The sequence below is a fragment of the Herpailurus yagouaroundi genome, unplaced genomic scaffold (genome assembly GCF_014898765.1).
Source record: "Herpailurus yagouaroundi ecotype Mexico unplaced genomic scaffold, PumYag 192, whole genome shotgun sequence".
Lineage (NCBI taxonomy): Eukaryota > Metazoa > Chordata > Mammalia > Carnivora > Felidae > Herpailurus > Herpailurus yagouaroundi.
Genome location: NW_024412423.1, coordinates 23,090,105 through 23,104,104, shown reverse-complemented (window position 1 = coordinate 23,104,104; position 14,000 = coordinate 23,090,105). Strand labels below are relative to the sequence as shown.

Genomic DNA, 14,000 nt, shown 5'->3' with positions numbered 1-14,000 from the left:
TTAAAGAAAATAGTCCTGAGATACTCAGCTCAAGTAGAAAACCACAAAGACCTGGGCTTTTTGTTTGTTTGTCTGTTTTTTCATTTTTTTTTTTTAAACAGAGAGGAGTGATAACATGGGGAATTTAAGATACATGAGCCATAATCTGATCAATAATAGAAGAGAGAGGGAATACAAGGCACTTCTACTCTTCTAATTATGCGATGTCCTAGACATGTCCTCTACACTCACTTTGATAATTATAATAATGGTAATAGGAAGAGCCAACATTTATTGAGTACTTTCTTTTGGCTAAGCCCTTTTCATGGAATATCTCATTTCCCTCCCTCAATTACATTCTGACACATATATTTTATGAAGTAGGTTCAGAAAAGAGAAATAACTAATAGGCTGAGAGTCCGATGCAGCTCATCTGGGGACACTGCAGACCCATCTCAACATCGTCCCAGTTTCCCTGGCTTCCTTCATTGGGCTCTGTCCCACATGGGCAGCTAATTAGGTCACAAGAAAGAAAAGACAAAGGAAAGAAAGAGAGCTGGAAAGGTGCAGAGCTGGGTTCTTTTCTCACGGGGAAGGGGTATGTCCGGTGCCTGCTGGTGAGGGAGGGAGTGGAGCCCACACGAGTGCCAAGCTGCCAACCTTGCCACACCACTGTCCCTACAGCCTAGCCATCTGATCCCAAGCCTCAAAGAGCCACAACAGTCACTGCAGCTTCAGGCAAGGTTAGCACGTATGGGACTAAATCATAGAGAAATGATTCCACAGGGAATGCGATCAGCAAATGTGGTTAATGAAAAATGGAACCTCTCATTTAAAAAAAAAAAAATTGTTTTAAATGGAACCTCTTGTCAACACCACTAAGAGGAATCTCTTGCCAGGATGATGGGCCCAACACTTCAGGGCTGCTGCTGAGGCCACCCAACCAGGCAGGCAGTGAGCTCACTGCCTTAGAGTAAGACGTGGGCCACCTAGAGAGGGGAGGATTCGGACTCCTTCTTCTGTAAAATGGTACTAAATATAAAAGGCCTCAAACTGAATACGTGTGGTATTCAACCTTACATCTACTGAGGATTTCGTTTCTTTGACAGTCTACCATGTCATGGATTTCTAAATCAGAACTCCCCAAATGATACATATGTAAATGAAGGCAATTTTTTTCTGTTTCATTACAAGCTGAAAAAAGTACAGTGCATAAAAAAACCTAACCAGACTTAAAACTGGGTTAGAGTAGGTCACTGGTTTTAGGCACATGTTTTCATCCTGGAATTCTCTAGTCTGTACCGCAGGTTAGGTCCTTGCCTTCCTCCAGAGTCATCACAGATGGACAGGGATGCTCACCTCTATACTCTGTGATCCCCAAACTAATTTCAGGACATCCAGTCATTAAAATGATAGCCAGTTGGTAGACAAAACACTGACAATCCTCACTTTTGCTTTTAAAACCAAATGTGACAGCTACCAGAAAACGGACTAGCCAACACCAACAAATTGGTTTGCCTCTGCCTGCTTGGTGGCCTAGGGAAATACTGAGGAAGAAATGATATTGCAGTTGCTGACTAAATTGTTTAGATTTTCAGTAGGTCTAAGAAGAATCATCTTGGCCAATATCATGAAGATGTGAGGCCAAAAAAAAAAAAAAAAGATGCATAAAGGTGGAGGGAATTCTGGACTTTCCTGGGGTCCGATATAAATCCTGGAATCTGATACCACCGTGAAACATACGGTCACACCTACAGTCGACTTCTAGAACATTCTGGAAGAAATGATTGCAGGAAAATTTAACCCAATGGCTGAGGCTTCCTCTCCTCTGTTCAGATACCTGTCTGATTGACATCTGGTGTTCCCAGAGCTTCCAGTAATACTCCAAAAAAGAGCACTAAAGATAAATATGAGCTGGCCATTATGCCACCTGTGCCTCCTGGGCACTTTCTGGGCTGCAAGTCTGAGTTCAACACTTTGGAGGGTGTGTCCATATTGGAGTGACAAGTCTTAGTCTGTGGCATGTGATAATTCTTGCTGGCACTGCTCATTCTGAGGAAAGATTCTCTCATTAAAGAGGGAAACTTTAGTTGTCAAAGTGGCTCTGAGGCAGTCAAAGGACAGATAAAACAGCCAAGATATTTTTAGTCTTTTCTTTCACTACTCTGAAAGAAATCCTTTCAAGTTTGGCAAATATATTACATTACTGGGGATTGTAAAAGGGTCACATCTTCCATGTGAAGAAACCAGGACTCTCCAAAGGCTCCAGAATACAATGTCCTCCCAAGAAAAGTGGCACAGTGGAGAATTCTGTTAATGTGCTAGCATCCCTCCTCCCAAGGGGTCACTTCCTTTATACCTGTCCAATAAATCTATGGAAAAGCCAGCGTCATTCCAGCAACTTCATATTCTAACCACAATTTGACACCTGCCTCAAAGAAATTATACCCTGATTTTTTATAAACATATTCGTAAAATGTTACTGCTAAACCTCATCAGTCAGCTAATGTCCATCAATGTCTAACAAATATTGAAGTTTCTGTTTCCAAATTAACACTGCATTTACACTTAATAGCTGCTGCCCTAATTTAGGGACCATTAGGGACACCAAAATTACTTGATTGGCTTGCTAAAATTATCTCATCATTTCTTTCCCATTGAATTCCCACTGCTGTCAATTCTACTTTTATTTAAAGTTTTGAGGGTCCCTATGAAAGAAAGCTAAATAAGGATATTATAAGGATTATAAGAGTGTCAACAGAAGTTCAGCTTAGTAATATAGTGGCTGAAGAGGGTAACCAAATCACAGATGTGTACCTAAGGTGATAATGCCAGGTCTGGATCATGGGGACAGGCCTGTCAAGGTCAATAAAGAGAACAGTGACATTTTTTTGATTATTTCTCATCTTAATCACAAACACGGCTGAGGTCATGCAGCACACTGGGAGGCTGGTGAGTTCTAACCTGCACCAATGCTCTCAGGTCCATCTTTTCCCACCAAGCTCTTCCTGCTCTCAACAAGGGCTCTGATGCCAAGGGTGTGTATAGCCTGTTTACCACCCTTTGCTATTCCATTCCAATTCATAATTTAGGTTGTCTGCCTATTAAAATCTGAGAGCTGAAAGAAGAACAGTCATCCTCAAGGGCTCAAACAGTGTCTCTCCAGCAGGCGGACTGGGGCAGAAGTCTACATGATGCAAGTGTTGAGGAACCACACAAGCTTTCATGATAAGGGTGTGAGAGGTGAAACTGATTTCCTCCAAGCCTGTTAACCTTGACTGTTTAATTATCCTTATAAATCAGTCCCAGGACTCAGACAAGGAGAGCTGTAAATACCTTCAGCCTCCTACCTGAGGTCTCTGCATTAGACAATCCATCAGTCCACATACTACCACATAACTGTCAACTGAGGAATGCCAGAGTGTTAGCTGCCACGCCCTGACCCCTCAGCCTGGTGCCAAACAAAAACACCCAGTGAGGAGGTGCAAGGAACTCTGCAGCTTTGGAAGATCCCTGCTTTGCCTTGCCAAAGCTGAAGTGGTTTGACACAAGGGTCCTCACACCATGCAGTCCAGGGCCAACCAGGAGAGGACAATGATGTCAAAGGCCTCTGAGCCCCCCTCATTCGCCCCTAGCAGACAGCACTAGATTAAAGAAAATGATGCTGCAATTTTTAAAGCATTGCCATGGAGCGGAAATTTGTGCCAGGAAATAGAGCGTATTTTGCTCTTACATTACAAAAGCGTCTGCTCTCAAATCCAAAAGGAGAGTCCCTCACCTGACACCTTGCCAGGACAGGATTTAAGAGTACCAGAAGGCTGATCACTTCCACACTTAGCCCGGTCTGAGTCCTACAACATTCTCTCCCCAACTCTCCATTGATAGTAGCAACATTGAAAGGAAGAACCAACCCTTACAGCTTATTCTAGGCCCTCCAGTATCCAGCAACATGTTGCACATAGACAGGACCCCAGAAGAGCTCACGGCATAAATGCACTAGGACTCTGTGTAGCTTCCACCTCGTGAACCCTTGTGTATAAGCTTTTTAAGAGCCAGCTGAGTTTAAGTTTCCCCTTAGGAGAATTGCGTGAGGCCCTCCAGTGTCACATAGTAAGCGCTTCCTGGCACTTCACGTATGCTTCACATGTGCCAGGAGCTGCTCTGCTTTCTGCACGTTATTCACTTCTTACATCAACCCTATGTAACAAGTTATATTGTTATCCCCTTTTTACAGATGAAAAAACTAAGACACAGAGGAACTAAGTAACATGCCAAAAACTATGGAGCTGTGACTGAAATCTAGGATCTCTGGCTCCAGAGACCTGACCTTAACCATTGCACATGAGTGCACATGCACGCACACACACATAGGCCTGCCCTCCCACACTTTCCAGTACATCAGCAGCATTAGAACCTTCAATACTGAATATAAGTATCTTAACTGTTGCTTACTTGACTTTGCAATGCATCTGATTCAGAAATTTAGAGATGGCAGGACTTTTCTAGAAGGGAGGAGTCAAAACCATGACATGAAACTCTACTCTTTCCTCTTCTTTCCCGAGAAACCCTACCTTCAAGAGTCCATTATCACTCAGCACCTCTTCAGCCCACAGGACAAAGGGTGGATTCACAAGGTAATGTGAGAACACCCAGATTAAAGACACCAAGTGAACAACCCCCTGCCCCGATCAAAAAAAAAAAAAAAAAAGATTCCTGAGCCCCAGGTTAGACATTTTGATTAAGCATTTGAAAGGGAGCATATGGAGAAACCCACCCCTAATTTAACCAGGATCTCTAACATTTGAGAACCACTCTGGCCTTGAAGCTGTGCATGTTTCTTTTTGGAACATGATCCATATTTTTCACTGAGCCCTTCCTTGATGCCACTGGCACGTGGTGGCAAGTGAGGGTGGCATTTGCTGAGGGGGGCTCTGGTGGTACAAGACTGGGGGGAGATGTCAGAAACATTCTCTGGGTCCCCTTCTGCAGATATTACCTACCTTGCAGGCATGTGGCTACCAGGTCCCCATTTAGATGACTACACTTAAATGGTTACGGCTAAGAGCCCAGTGGCATGGAACACAAAGGCTTGCTAACCAATAAAACTCCACCTCTGATTGCTCACGAAGGCCATTCATTTGCAGCTAATTCAAGAGCACTACTCAACTGCTCTCATATTCATACACTTCTCAGAGTTTAAGAATAGTACACAGGAGGTTTGAAGTGAGCCAGAGTACTTGGATACTACAAGCCTAGATTTCCTGGTATCAGTTTTCGGCTCACAAGGTCCAAGTAATGACAGAGCTGCTTAAGCCCATTATTCAGACTCACCAGTTTTGCACCGGTGAGCAAACGGCAGACCAGACCAAGGTCTACATCTCCCAAAGCTCGACCATCTTTTTTTTTTACACCTACCACTGTTACTTGACCCAGCTATGAGCTGCTCGCATGTTTGGCTGACTTTTCTCCTTTCTTTTATCTCACCTGGTGGCCTTGTGAAAGGAGGAAGTTTTCCCCAGGTATAATTTGTTTCAAAAATTATCTTTGTGAGACAAATAGGAAATGTCACACACACAACAACAAAAAAAGAAAAAGAAAAAAGGAGAAAAAGAAAGAAAGAAAAGAAAAAAAAAAGAAAACCATTAACATGATTTGATCTTATCTGACCTTTATCAAATTTTGACCATTTAAAAAGAAGACTTGAAGCCCAGAAGAAAAAGGGGAAAGGAGCATTAATACCTAACCTCACCTTTCCTCCCTAGGGCTCAGATCAAGTGGGGACTGAACCCAGGCTCATCCTACACGGCAGCACAAGAGCCTTATCAGAGTTTTTTCTTATGTTTGTAGTAGATACAGTAATTTTTACAGTCTCGTCTTCTGCCAGACAATAAGAACCTGAAGGAGGTAACAAAGAGAATATTAAATTCCTCAAACCGTGTCTTCTGGGGAATACCAAGGCCAGCTCAGGTTCAGTTGTGTGTAGCTTCCTGTGTCAGGCACCTCACATGGGTGAGAAGGAGCAGTGTCCCTGTGTCCTCCTCCAGGTTGTCACCAGAAGACATAGAGCCTAATGATAAAGGACTGGGGAAACCTGGCCATTAACCCCTGAAGAGCTGGGTCTCTCCCCATGGTCCCTATCTTTTTCTGATATTTCTGGGACCCTGCTGGGGCACACAAGATCTGACAGCCCTTTCCATCTGCGCAGCCTACCCCACTCCCCACCCTTCAGTCAGGCTCCACCTTCCCTCGACTCTCACCACTACCCCAGCTAGGACACACTGACAAGAAACAATGCAGTGACTGTTGAAGGATGACTCCTGGGTACACGAGCATCCTGGCTGGGAAACGGGGCTTCAAGATTCCAACACAGTCAGCTAAAATGGCGAAAAATTCAAACCAGCTATTTGATATATAAATCAAAATAAGATATGGTTTAATTCAGTTTTCTTACTGAATTTATGTGAGATGTTTTATTTGTCCTTAGATTTAGCCTGTGCATTCCAAATTTAACACATCTATGTATGATCAAAACTAAGCTACAGTCCTATTTTGTAAATAATGAACGTTACAAAGGAGTGCCATTTACAAAATGTCTGTAGGCCACTAGAATTAGTGCCATATGATATTTGACAATGCAAATGAATTGAAATAAGTTTTTTCCAGCATAGTAGGGATTCCCAATGTCTAGACCTGAGATGCCAAGTTTTTTTTAATTAAAAATAGCATTTTTTAATTTCAATACATAGGTTCTATAGCATTAGAATCATAATAAATCACGTTACAGTCATAACCAGAACAATTAAAGTGGATGATTACCATGCTGAAGCATATTAAAAGAACATTATCAAGCCATCTGATTTATAAATGTTATGTCAAACATAGTCATAATTAGGGAAATTTTACCTGCAAAAACCCCTTGTAATTGATCTTCTACTGAACCAATACTCTATCTCCTGGGTGACATTTCACTCTAGGACTCCTGAATGAGTCAGAATGTGAACATCAATTAACCAGGCACTGGCTACAGATGAACATCTGCTCTGGAGAGGGAAGCGAGCTTCAGAAACGGTTCCTCTCTTTGCTCTTGTCTGACTGGTGTACAGGGTGAGGAGTAAGTTTCGGTGCTTAGGTGCAAGTGATGGCAGTGACCTACAAGGGACCCACACGAGTCCATCAACAAGGGTCAGGAGACTCACTGTGTAGCCTGCAGGTTAGTTCTCAAAGACTTAAGTAGCCTTTGGATGGCACACCAGGGCTAGAGAAGATGTGGCCAACGCTTGCTCCCTAACAGGGCATCTCCTGGATCATCTCAGGCTCACATGGAACAAGCGCACAAGTTAATGATGCACTAGAGCCACAAGGGAAACCTCAGTAAGTTTTACAGCAGCATCACAGAGGCTATGATCGACACACAAGCTGTAATAAAAATATATTTTTTTAAAGTACAGGGGGTGAGAGGAGTCCCATATGTCTGGAAATAGACCTGTGAGTTAAAAAATGAAATCAAAAGGGAAACTGTAACATATTTATAACTGAATATCAATGAAGATACTACCTGTCCAAATTTCTCGGAATACAGCTAAAGCAGTACCTAGTGGGAAATGTATAGTTTAAACAAATTTACCAAGTTATAAGCAACACTGAAAACAAAACATCAAAAAACAAAACTCAGGAAAATGGAAAAAAGAGCAAGGGAGCATATCCAGTGTGTAATTTTTTTTTAATTCTGAACTCTACTGAGATAGGTTATTTTTCTCCAGATTTGAATGGCATAAAATGTGTATCCATGTGGTTGGGAGATGCTGTGTAGATTATAAGATGATGATACATCAGTGTCTTCTACTCCTGCTCTGTACCACTCCCACTAAATCTCTTAAATAGAAAAAAATGGAAGTCAACAGAAAATGTATTTGCTTAAGCAGCGTCTCACATAAAAGTGCAAGAGAAAATGTGGTCTGGGTTCAGTTAGCGGCTTCTGTCCAAGATAATGGATTCTCTGGCTAAACTTTTGGCAAAAGCATTTTAAAGAGAGCCTGCACCCACCTACAGCTGCCAGTTTAATATGTCTTGTACATATTTTGTTTCCAGCTAGGAAGAACCCTGAGGAGCCCTTTCATGAAATTTGTAGCCCATGCAGTTTCTTTTACAATCTTTTTGGGACTGTTAGTTGTGAATGCATCAGACCGCTTTGAAGGCGTTAAAACCCTGCCCAACGAAACCTTCACAGACTACCCGAAACAGATCTTCAGAGTGAAAACCACACAATTCTCCTGGACAGAAATGCTCATCATGAAGTGGGTCTTAGGTAAGCAGTCACTCTGTCCTATATTCTCTCCTCCACTAATGATAATAGGACATTACTAAACTCTGACTTCTGAACCTCTTCCTCTCCTCTTGAGTGCCCTCTGGCAGGCAAAATGGCAAGCAGATGACCAATACAGAAGCCAAAGTCAGCTTCTGTATATGCTGGTGTAGAAGACGCACAAACCTTTAATATAAATCCCAATTTCGGAAAAAGATGTTTGGAGGAAATGTGCTACATATTTTTCAATACACATGTATTGAAAGTGACTGTAAAGTAGACTTGCATGGGAAAATGTATTTGAACCGTTTAAGTGTAGTCTCTAAGAAGCCTCAGGAAGTCAAGTTTTGTTTCTAGTAAAGAGTATAAAACTTCAAAGCTTAAATGATATTTTTTATCACTGACTACTAATATAGAGTAGAATCTTGATGATAAATATAAATCTAAAAAGTTAGGGGAGTAACATTTTCTCACTGTTTGTGTTAATGAACATCAGGACCCTGTGCAATTCCTCCCTGCGGTGATATTTTGTGCTGCCAAGGTCTACCACTAGAATTGCCAAAGAAAGTGTTCCCAATTTCCCCAATGACTAGCTAAGACCATCTCTCTTTTACCTACTTCATAAGAGCTATAAATCAATAAGATAAACTAAAATGGTAAAAGCTACACCTGTATAGGCAAAATGTGACAGAGGTTTTTCTAACACTGAAATTTGCAAAATTGATAAAAAAAAACATTAAACATGGAGAAAAAATGATTAACTGTAAAAGCTATAATCAGTGGCACTGTACATAACTAAAATCTAATCAATAAATTATAATATTTGTATCAAAAAATATGAATTTGATCAGAATTTTTGAGCAAAACAAAACTGAAGACAGAACTGCAAAATTTCATCTCTGCAGTATCACGATGTGTTCAATTAATTAAACCGCCCTATGGTATGCACCCCAGATTTTTCTTTTGTCACAAAATTTCAGTATTCGTATAATTTTCACTGTGTTTACATTAACAAACATGAGTAAAACTGTACACAGGGTCAAAGTGTGTATGCCATCAATCAACAAAATCACAAAAAACTAAGTACTTGAACACAGCCCAACACATGACCTGCTGCAATTAAATGACATAGCCTAAGCGAGCCACAACAGTCAAACCACATGAGAACATCCTACAGATGGCCAAGCTGAGAGCAATGGGGATATGGACTCTGGGCTGGGTCTCTAAATAGGAAGAGGGAGATAAAGGTTTGATCCAAAGGACAGAGGCAGGAAAGCATACCGTGCTTACCAGAGGCTTTCCATCAACCAGCAAGTCTATGACCAAAGGCTCATTTAGTGGAGTCACCAGCACTAAAGCTGTAGAGAGACATTAAAGCCTGCTGCAGTGAGTTCTGGGGTCTAACTTTCACAGTTCAAGGCCTATCCCAATTCTCCCTAGTATACCCCCATGGATAAACTCAACACTTTAACACTGCAGTGGACTGAACATCTGTATCCCCCCCCCCAAATCCATATGTGAAACCCCTAACCCCAATGTGATGGTATCAGGGAGTGGACCCTTGGAAAGGGATTAGGTCATGAGGACAAAATGCTTATGAATGGCCTCAGTGCCCTTGTTAAAGGGTCCCCGAAGGTATCATGTGAGGGTACAACAAGCAGTATGCAACCCAGAAGAGGGCTCTCACCAGAACCCAAATATGCCTGGCAGTCTAATTTTGGACTTCCAACCTCCAGAACTGTGAGAAATAAATTTCTGTTTATAAGCTACCCAGCCTGTGACTTTGTTATAGCAGTCCAAATTGACTAAGACAGAGATTCCATTTTTTTTAATATAATTTATTGTCAAGTTAGTTAACATACAGTATATATACAGTGTGCTCTTGACTTTGGGAGTAGAGTCCCATGATTCATCGCTTACATACAACACCTAGTGTATATCCCAACAAGTGCACCCCTAGATGCCCATCACCTTCCCGCTCCCCCACCTCCCCATCAACCCTCAGTTTGTTCTCTGTATTTAAGAGTCTCTTATGGTTTGCCTCCCTCTCTGTTTGACACTATTTTTCCCCTTCCCCTATGGTCTTCTGTTAAGTTTCTCAAATTCCACGTTATGAGTGAAAACATATGGTATCTTTCTCTGACTGACTTATTTCACTTAACATAATACCCTCCAGTTCCATCCACGTTATTGCAAATGGCAAGATTTCATTCTTTCTCATTGCCAAGTAGTATTCCATTGTATATATAAACTAGATCTTTATCCATTCATCAGTTGATGGACATCTAGGCTCTTTCCATAATTTGGCTATTGTTAATAGTGCTGCTATAAACACTGGGGTACATGTGACCCTATGAATCAGCATTCCTGTATCCTTCCAATAAACTCCTAGTAGTGCTATTGCTGGGTCAAAGAGTAATTCTATTTTTAATTTTTTGAGGAACCTCCACACTGTTTTCCAGAGTGGCTGTACCAGTTTGCACTCCCACCAACAGTGCAAGAGGAGGTTCCCATTTCTTCACATCCTCACCAACATCTGTTGTTTCCCAAGTTAATTTTAGCCTCTCTGATTGGTGTGAGGTGGTATCTCAGTGTAGTTTTGATTTGTACTTCCCTGATGATGAGTGATGTTGAGCATGTTTTCATGTGTCTATTGGCCATCTGAATGTCTCTGGAAAAGTGTAAGACACAGAACAAAAAACAAACAAACAAACCATAACTCACATGTTGGGTTTATGGATAAAACTTAAAGAGTATTTATGGCACCAATCACTCACCTACCACCTTTCCCACTGGCCTCCAGGAAGAAGACTGTGGTGAGTGTGACCTAACTTGCTCTTAAGTGGGTAGGTAGAGCTACCATATGTTACTGAAGTATGACTTCCTCCTGATTCCTCATATTTCTCTTCCTGGATATCAGAGTACTGTCCCAGTAAGAGGCATGTATCTCCAGCTAGAAAGGACCCCACTTCTATAGCCTAGTCCCATTTTCCACCCATCAAAGCAGAGCTGAGTTTTTAAGACTGTTACATGAAAAGTACTGGGGAGGAGTGGACTTGTTGACCTATTACCTATTATATTTCAGGTAGAAGATTCTAACCACTTTGTCTTATTTAATTTTTGTCAAACTTTTTACTATGAATAATTTCAAGAATATATAAAAATCAAGACAAGAGTATAATAAAACCCATGGACCAATCTCTCATGTTCAACAACTAGGAAGTCATGGCTAATCTTTGTTTCATCTATGCCTTCACTAGCTCCCTTCCCCCAATGCTGTAGTACTTTGAAGCAAATCTCAAGTACATATCATGTACAAACATTTTTGTGTGTATCACTAAAAGATAAGTTCTCTTTTTTCAATCTTTTTTTCTCTCTTCAAGTCCACTGATACTTTTTCCTCATTGTCTGTGATTCTAATCCCCAACTGGTGAATGTTTCCTTTCAGCTATTATATTTTCCAGTGCTTGAAATTCTCTTTGGCTCTCTTTTTATCTTTCATTTCCTTCTTCATGACGTTTACATTTTCCTTTAAGTCCTTGAACATACTGGGCATACTTATAGTAACTGTTATAAAATCCTTAACTCCTAATTCTATCATTTCTGTAATTTCTGGGTTAACTTCTATTACCTAATCTTTCTCGTGACATAAATCCCATCTTCCTGCATCTTGGTGGGTTAGTAATTTCTGATTGAATGATGGGCACTTGATATGTTATGTTGTTGATCATCTAGATTTTGTTGTCTTCCTTGAAAGAGTGTTTGGCTTTATTCTGACAGGCTACTAAAATTACTTGCAGACGAGTTTGGTGCTTTTCAAGCCTTCTTACAGTGAATCTGGAGAAAATTAACCATAAGGATTGTTTCTCCTTATACTATAGAGACACACATCTGGAGTCTCTACTAAATGCCCTGGATAATCAACAAGGAACCTCAACTCTGGATGGTTGGAGCTCAAACATCTCTCCATTGTGGGTGAGCTCTGGAAACTATTCAGCTTGCAGCTCTCTGGCTGTTAGTGGAGTTTTATTCTGGGCATTTATAACTTAGTATTGAAATGTTCAAAAAGACCCCTATGTAATTTTCTGGACTTGGTGGTTTTGTTGTTTGGTTTGCATAGTATCCTTCTCCCTGGGACTCTGCCACACAATGTCTAATTACCTCTACCTTCCTGAACTCTAGACTCTGCCTCTTCAACTCAGTAGGACTGCCTACCATGCTTCTGGGATCCCTCTCCATGCACTGCAGACTGGAATGTGCCACCATAAAGAAAGATAATGGTGATCAAATGGCTTATTGTGCTGGTTTCCCTTTACTGAAAGACCACTGTCCTATGCTACCTCCAATGTTTGAGGATAGTTTCTTTTTTTCTTTATCTCTTCTCTCTTTTCTAGTTTACTAATCCCATCATGTCTGGTAATAGAAATCAGAATTCTTTTTTCTAAAACAGAACCACAAACATAAAAAAAGTTTCATAATGATTTTTTTTTGTATCTTTAAATACCTAGTCAGTACTCAAATTTCTCTGATAGAGGAGACAAACTGAATAATGACCTGAGTAGCTTGCTTCTCTCTTCCTTCTGATCTGTTCATATTTTACCTTCTCAGAGTAGCTGAGCAGATAACAGCATGTCCTCTCATCTGCCTACCCTGAGAAGATGAAATTTTAACAGAGACCTGAAGGTAAGCTTTGCAGACATCTAGGAGGAAAACATTCCAGACAGAGGGATCAGTATGTGTTGAAGGCTTGGATTCAAGGGAACAGCAAAGAAACCAATGTGGCTGAAGCTTAGTGAATGAGGAAAGAACACAGATGAAGTCAGAGGGGTAGGCAGAGTCAGATCACGCAAGGCCTTGTAGGCCATCGTACACAGTTTTGATTTTATTCTGAGCACGACAAGAAACCATTAGAAAGTTCTGACACAGAAGTGACATCATCTGACTTAAGTTTATGATGGGGTTCACTGGCTGCTATGTACAGCACAGAGGATTCTGGAACAAGAAGAGAGGCAAGGAGACCAGTTAGGAAGCCAGTACATTCATTCAGACAGGAAATGGTTGGTTTTGAGGAGGTGGTAGGTGGTGATTACATTCTGAAGATAAAATCGATAATATTTACTTTTGGATTTTGTGTGGGGCAAAAGAGAAAGACAGCAGTCAAGGAAAATTCCATGTGTTTTAGCTCAAGTAATGGTATAATAGAGCACCATTCACTGAGACAGGAAAGACCAGGGGAGGAGCAGTTTGGAGAGAGAGCAGGAAAGGAAATCAAGAGTTCAGTCTGAGATACCTATTAGACAACCATGTGGAAATGTCAAGGAACACTTGGCTATACATGTGTGAAGTACATAAGTATATAAGGAGAGGCTGGCGCTGAAGACATAAATAATGAGCATGTCAGTGTATTTAAAGGAAATTACATGCAATCACCTCGACTGTGAATGTGGTCAGACAAACTGCAGACCAAGCCCTGAGGTGTGATGATACTTAAAGGATGAAAGACGAGAAGTATCTAGCAAGAGAGATTAGGTAAGAAGAGAGCCAAGAGAGTGGCGTTGAAGTCAATCAAAGTAATAACTGTGTCAAGAACGAGGGAGTGATGACTTATGTCGAATGCCGGCAGATTAAGTCACATGAGGCCTGAGACCTCACCAACAAATGTGGAAACGAAGTTCCTGAGTAGTCAGAGAGGATGGAATCCAGTATGCAAGTGGAGGAC

General features: G+C 41.2%; 1 protein-coding gene across 1 annotated transcript in view; it reads left to right on the top strand.

The window, feature by feature from the left end:
- TRPC7 (transient receptor potential cation channel subfamily C member 7) overlaps positions 1-14,000 on the top strand; it is a 140,479-nt gene that overhangs the window by 82,397 nt on the left and 44,082 nt on the right. Inside the window, exon 5 of the mRNA XM_040444540.1 lies at positions 8,068-8,284. Within this exon, the coding sequence (XP_040300474.1) occupies positions 8,068-8,284 (217 nt within the window). The remainder of the gene's footprint in view (positions 1-8,067; positions 8,285-14,000) is intronic.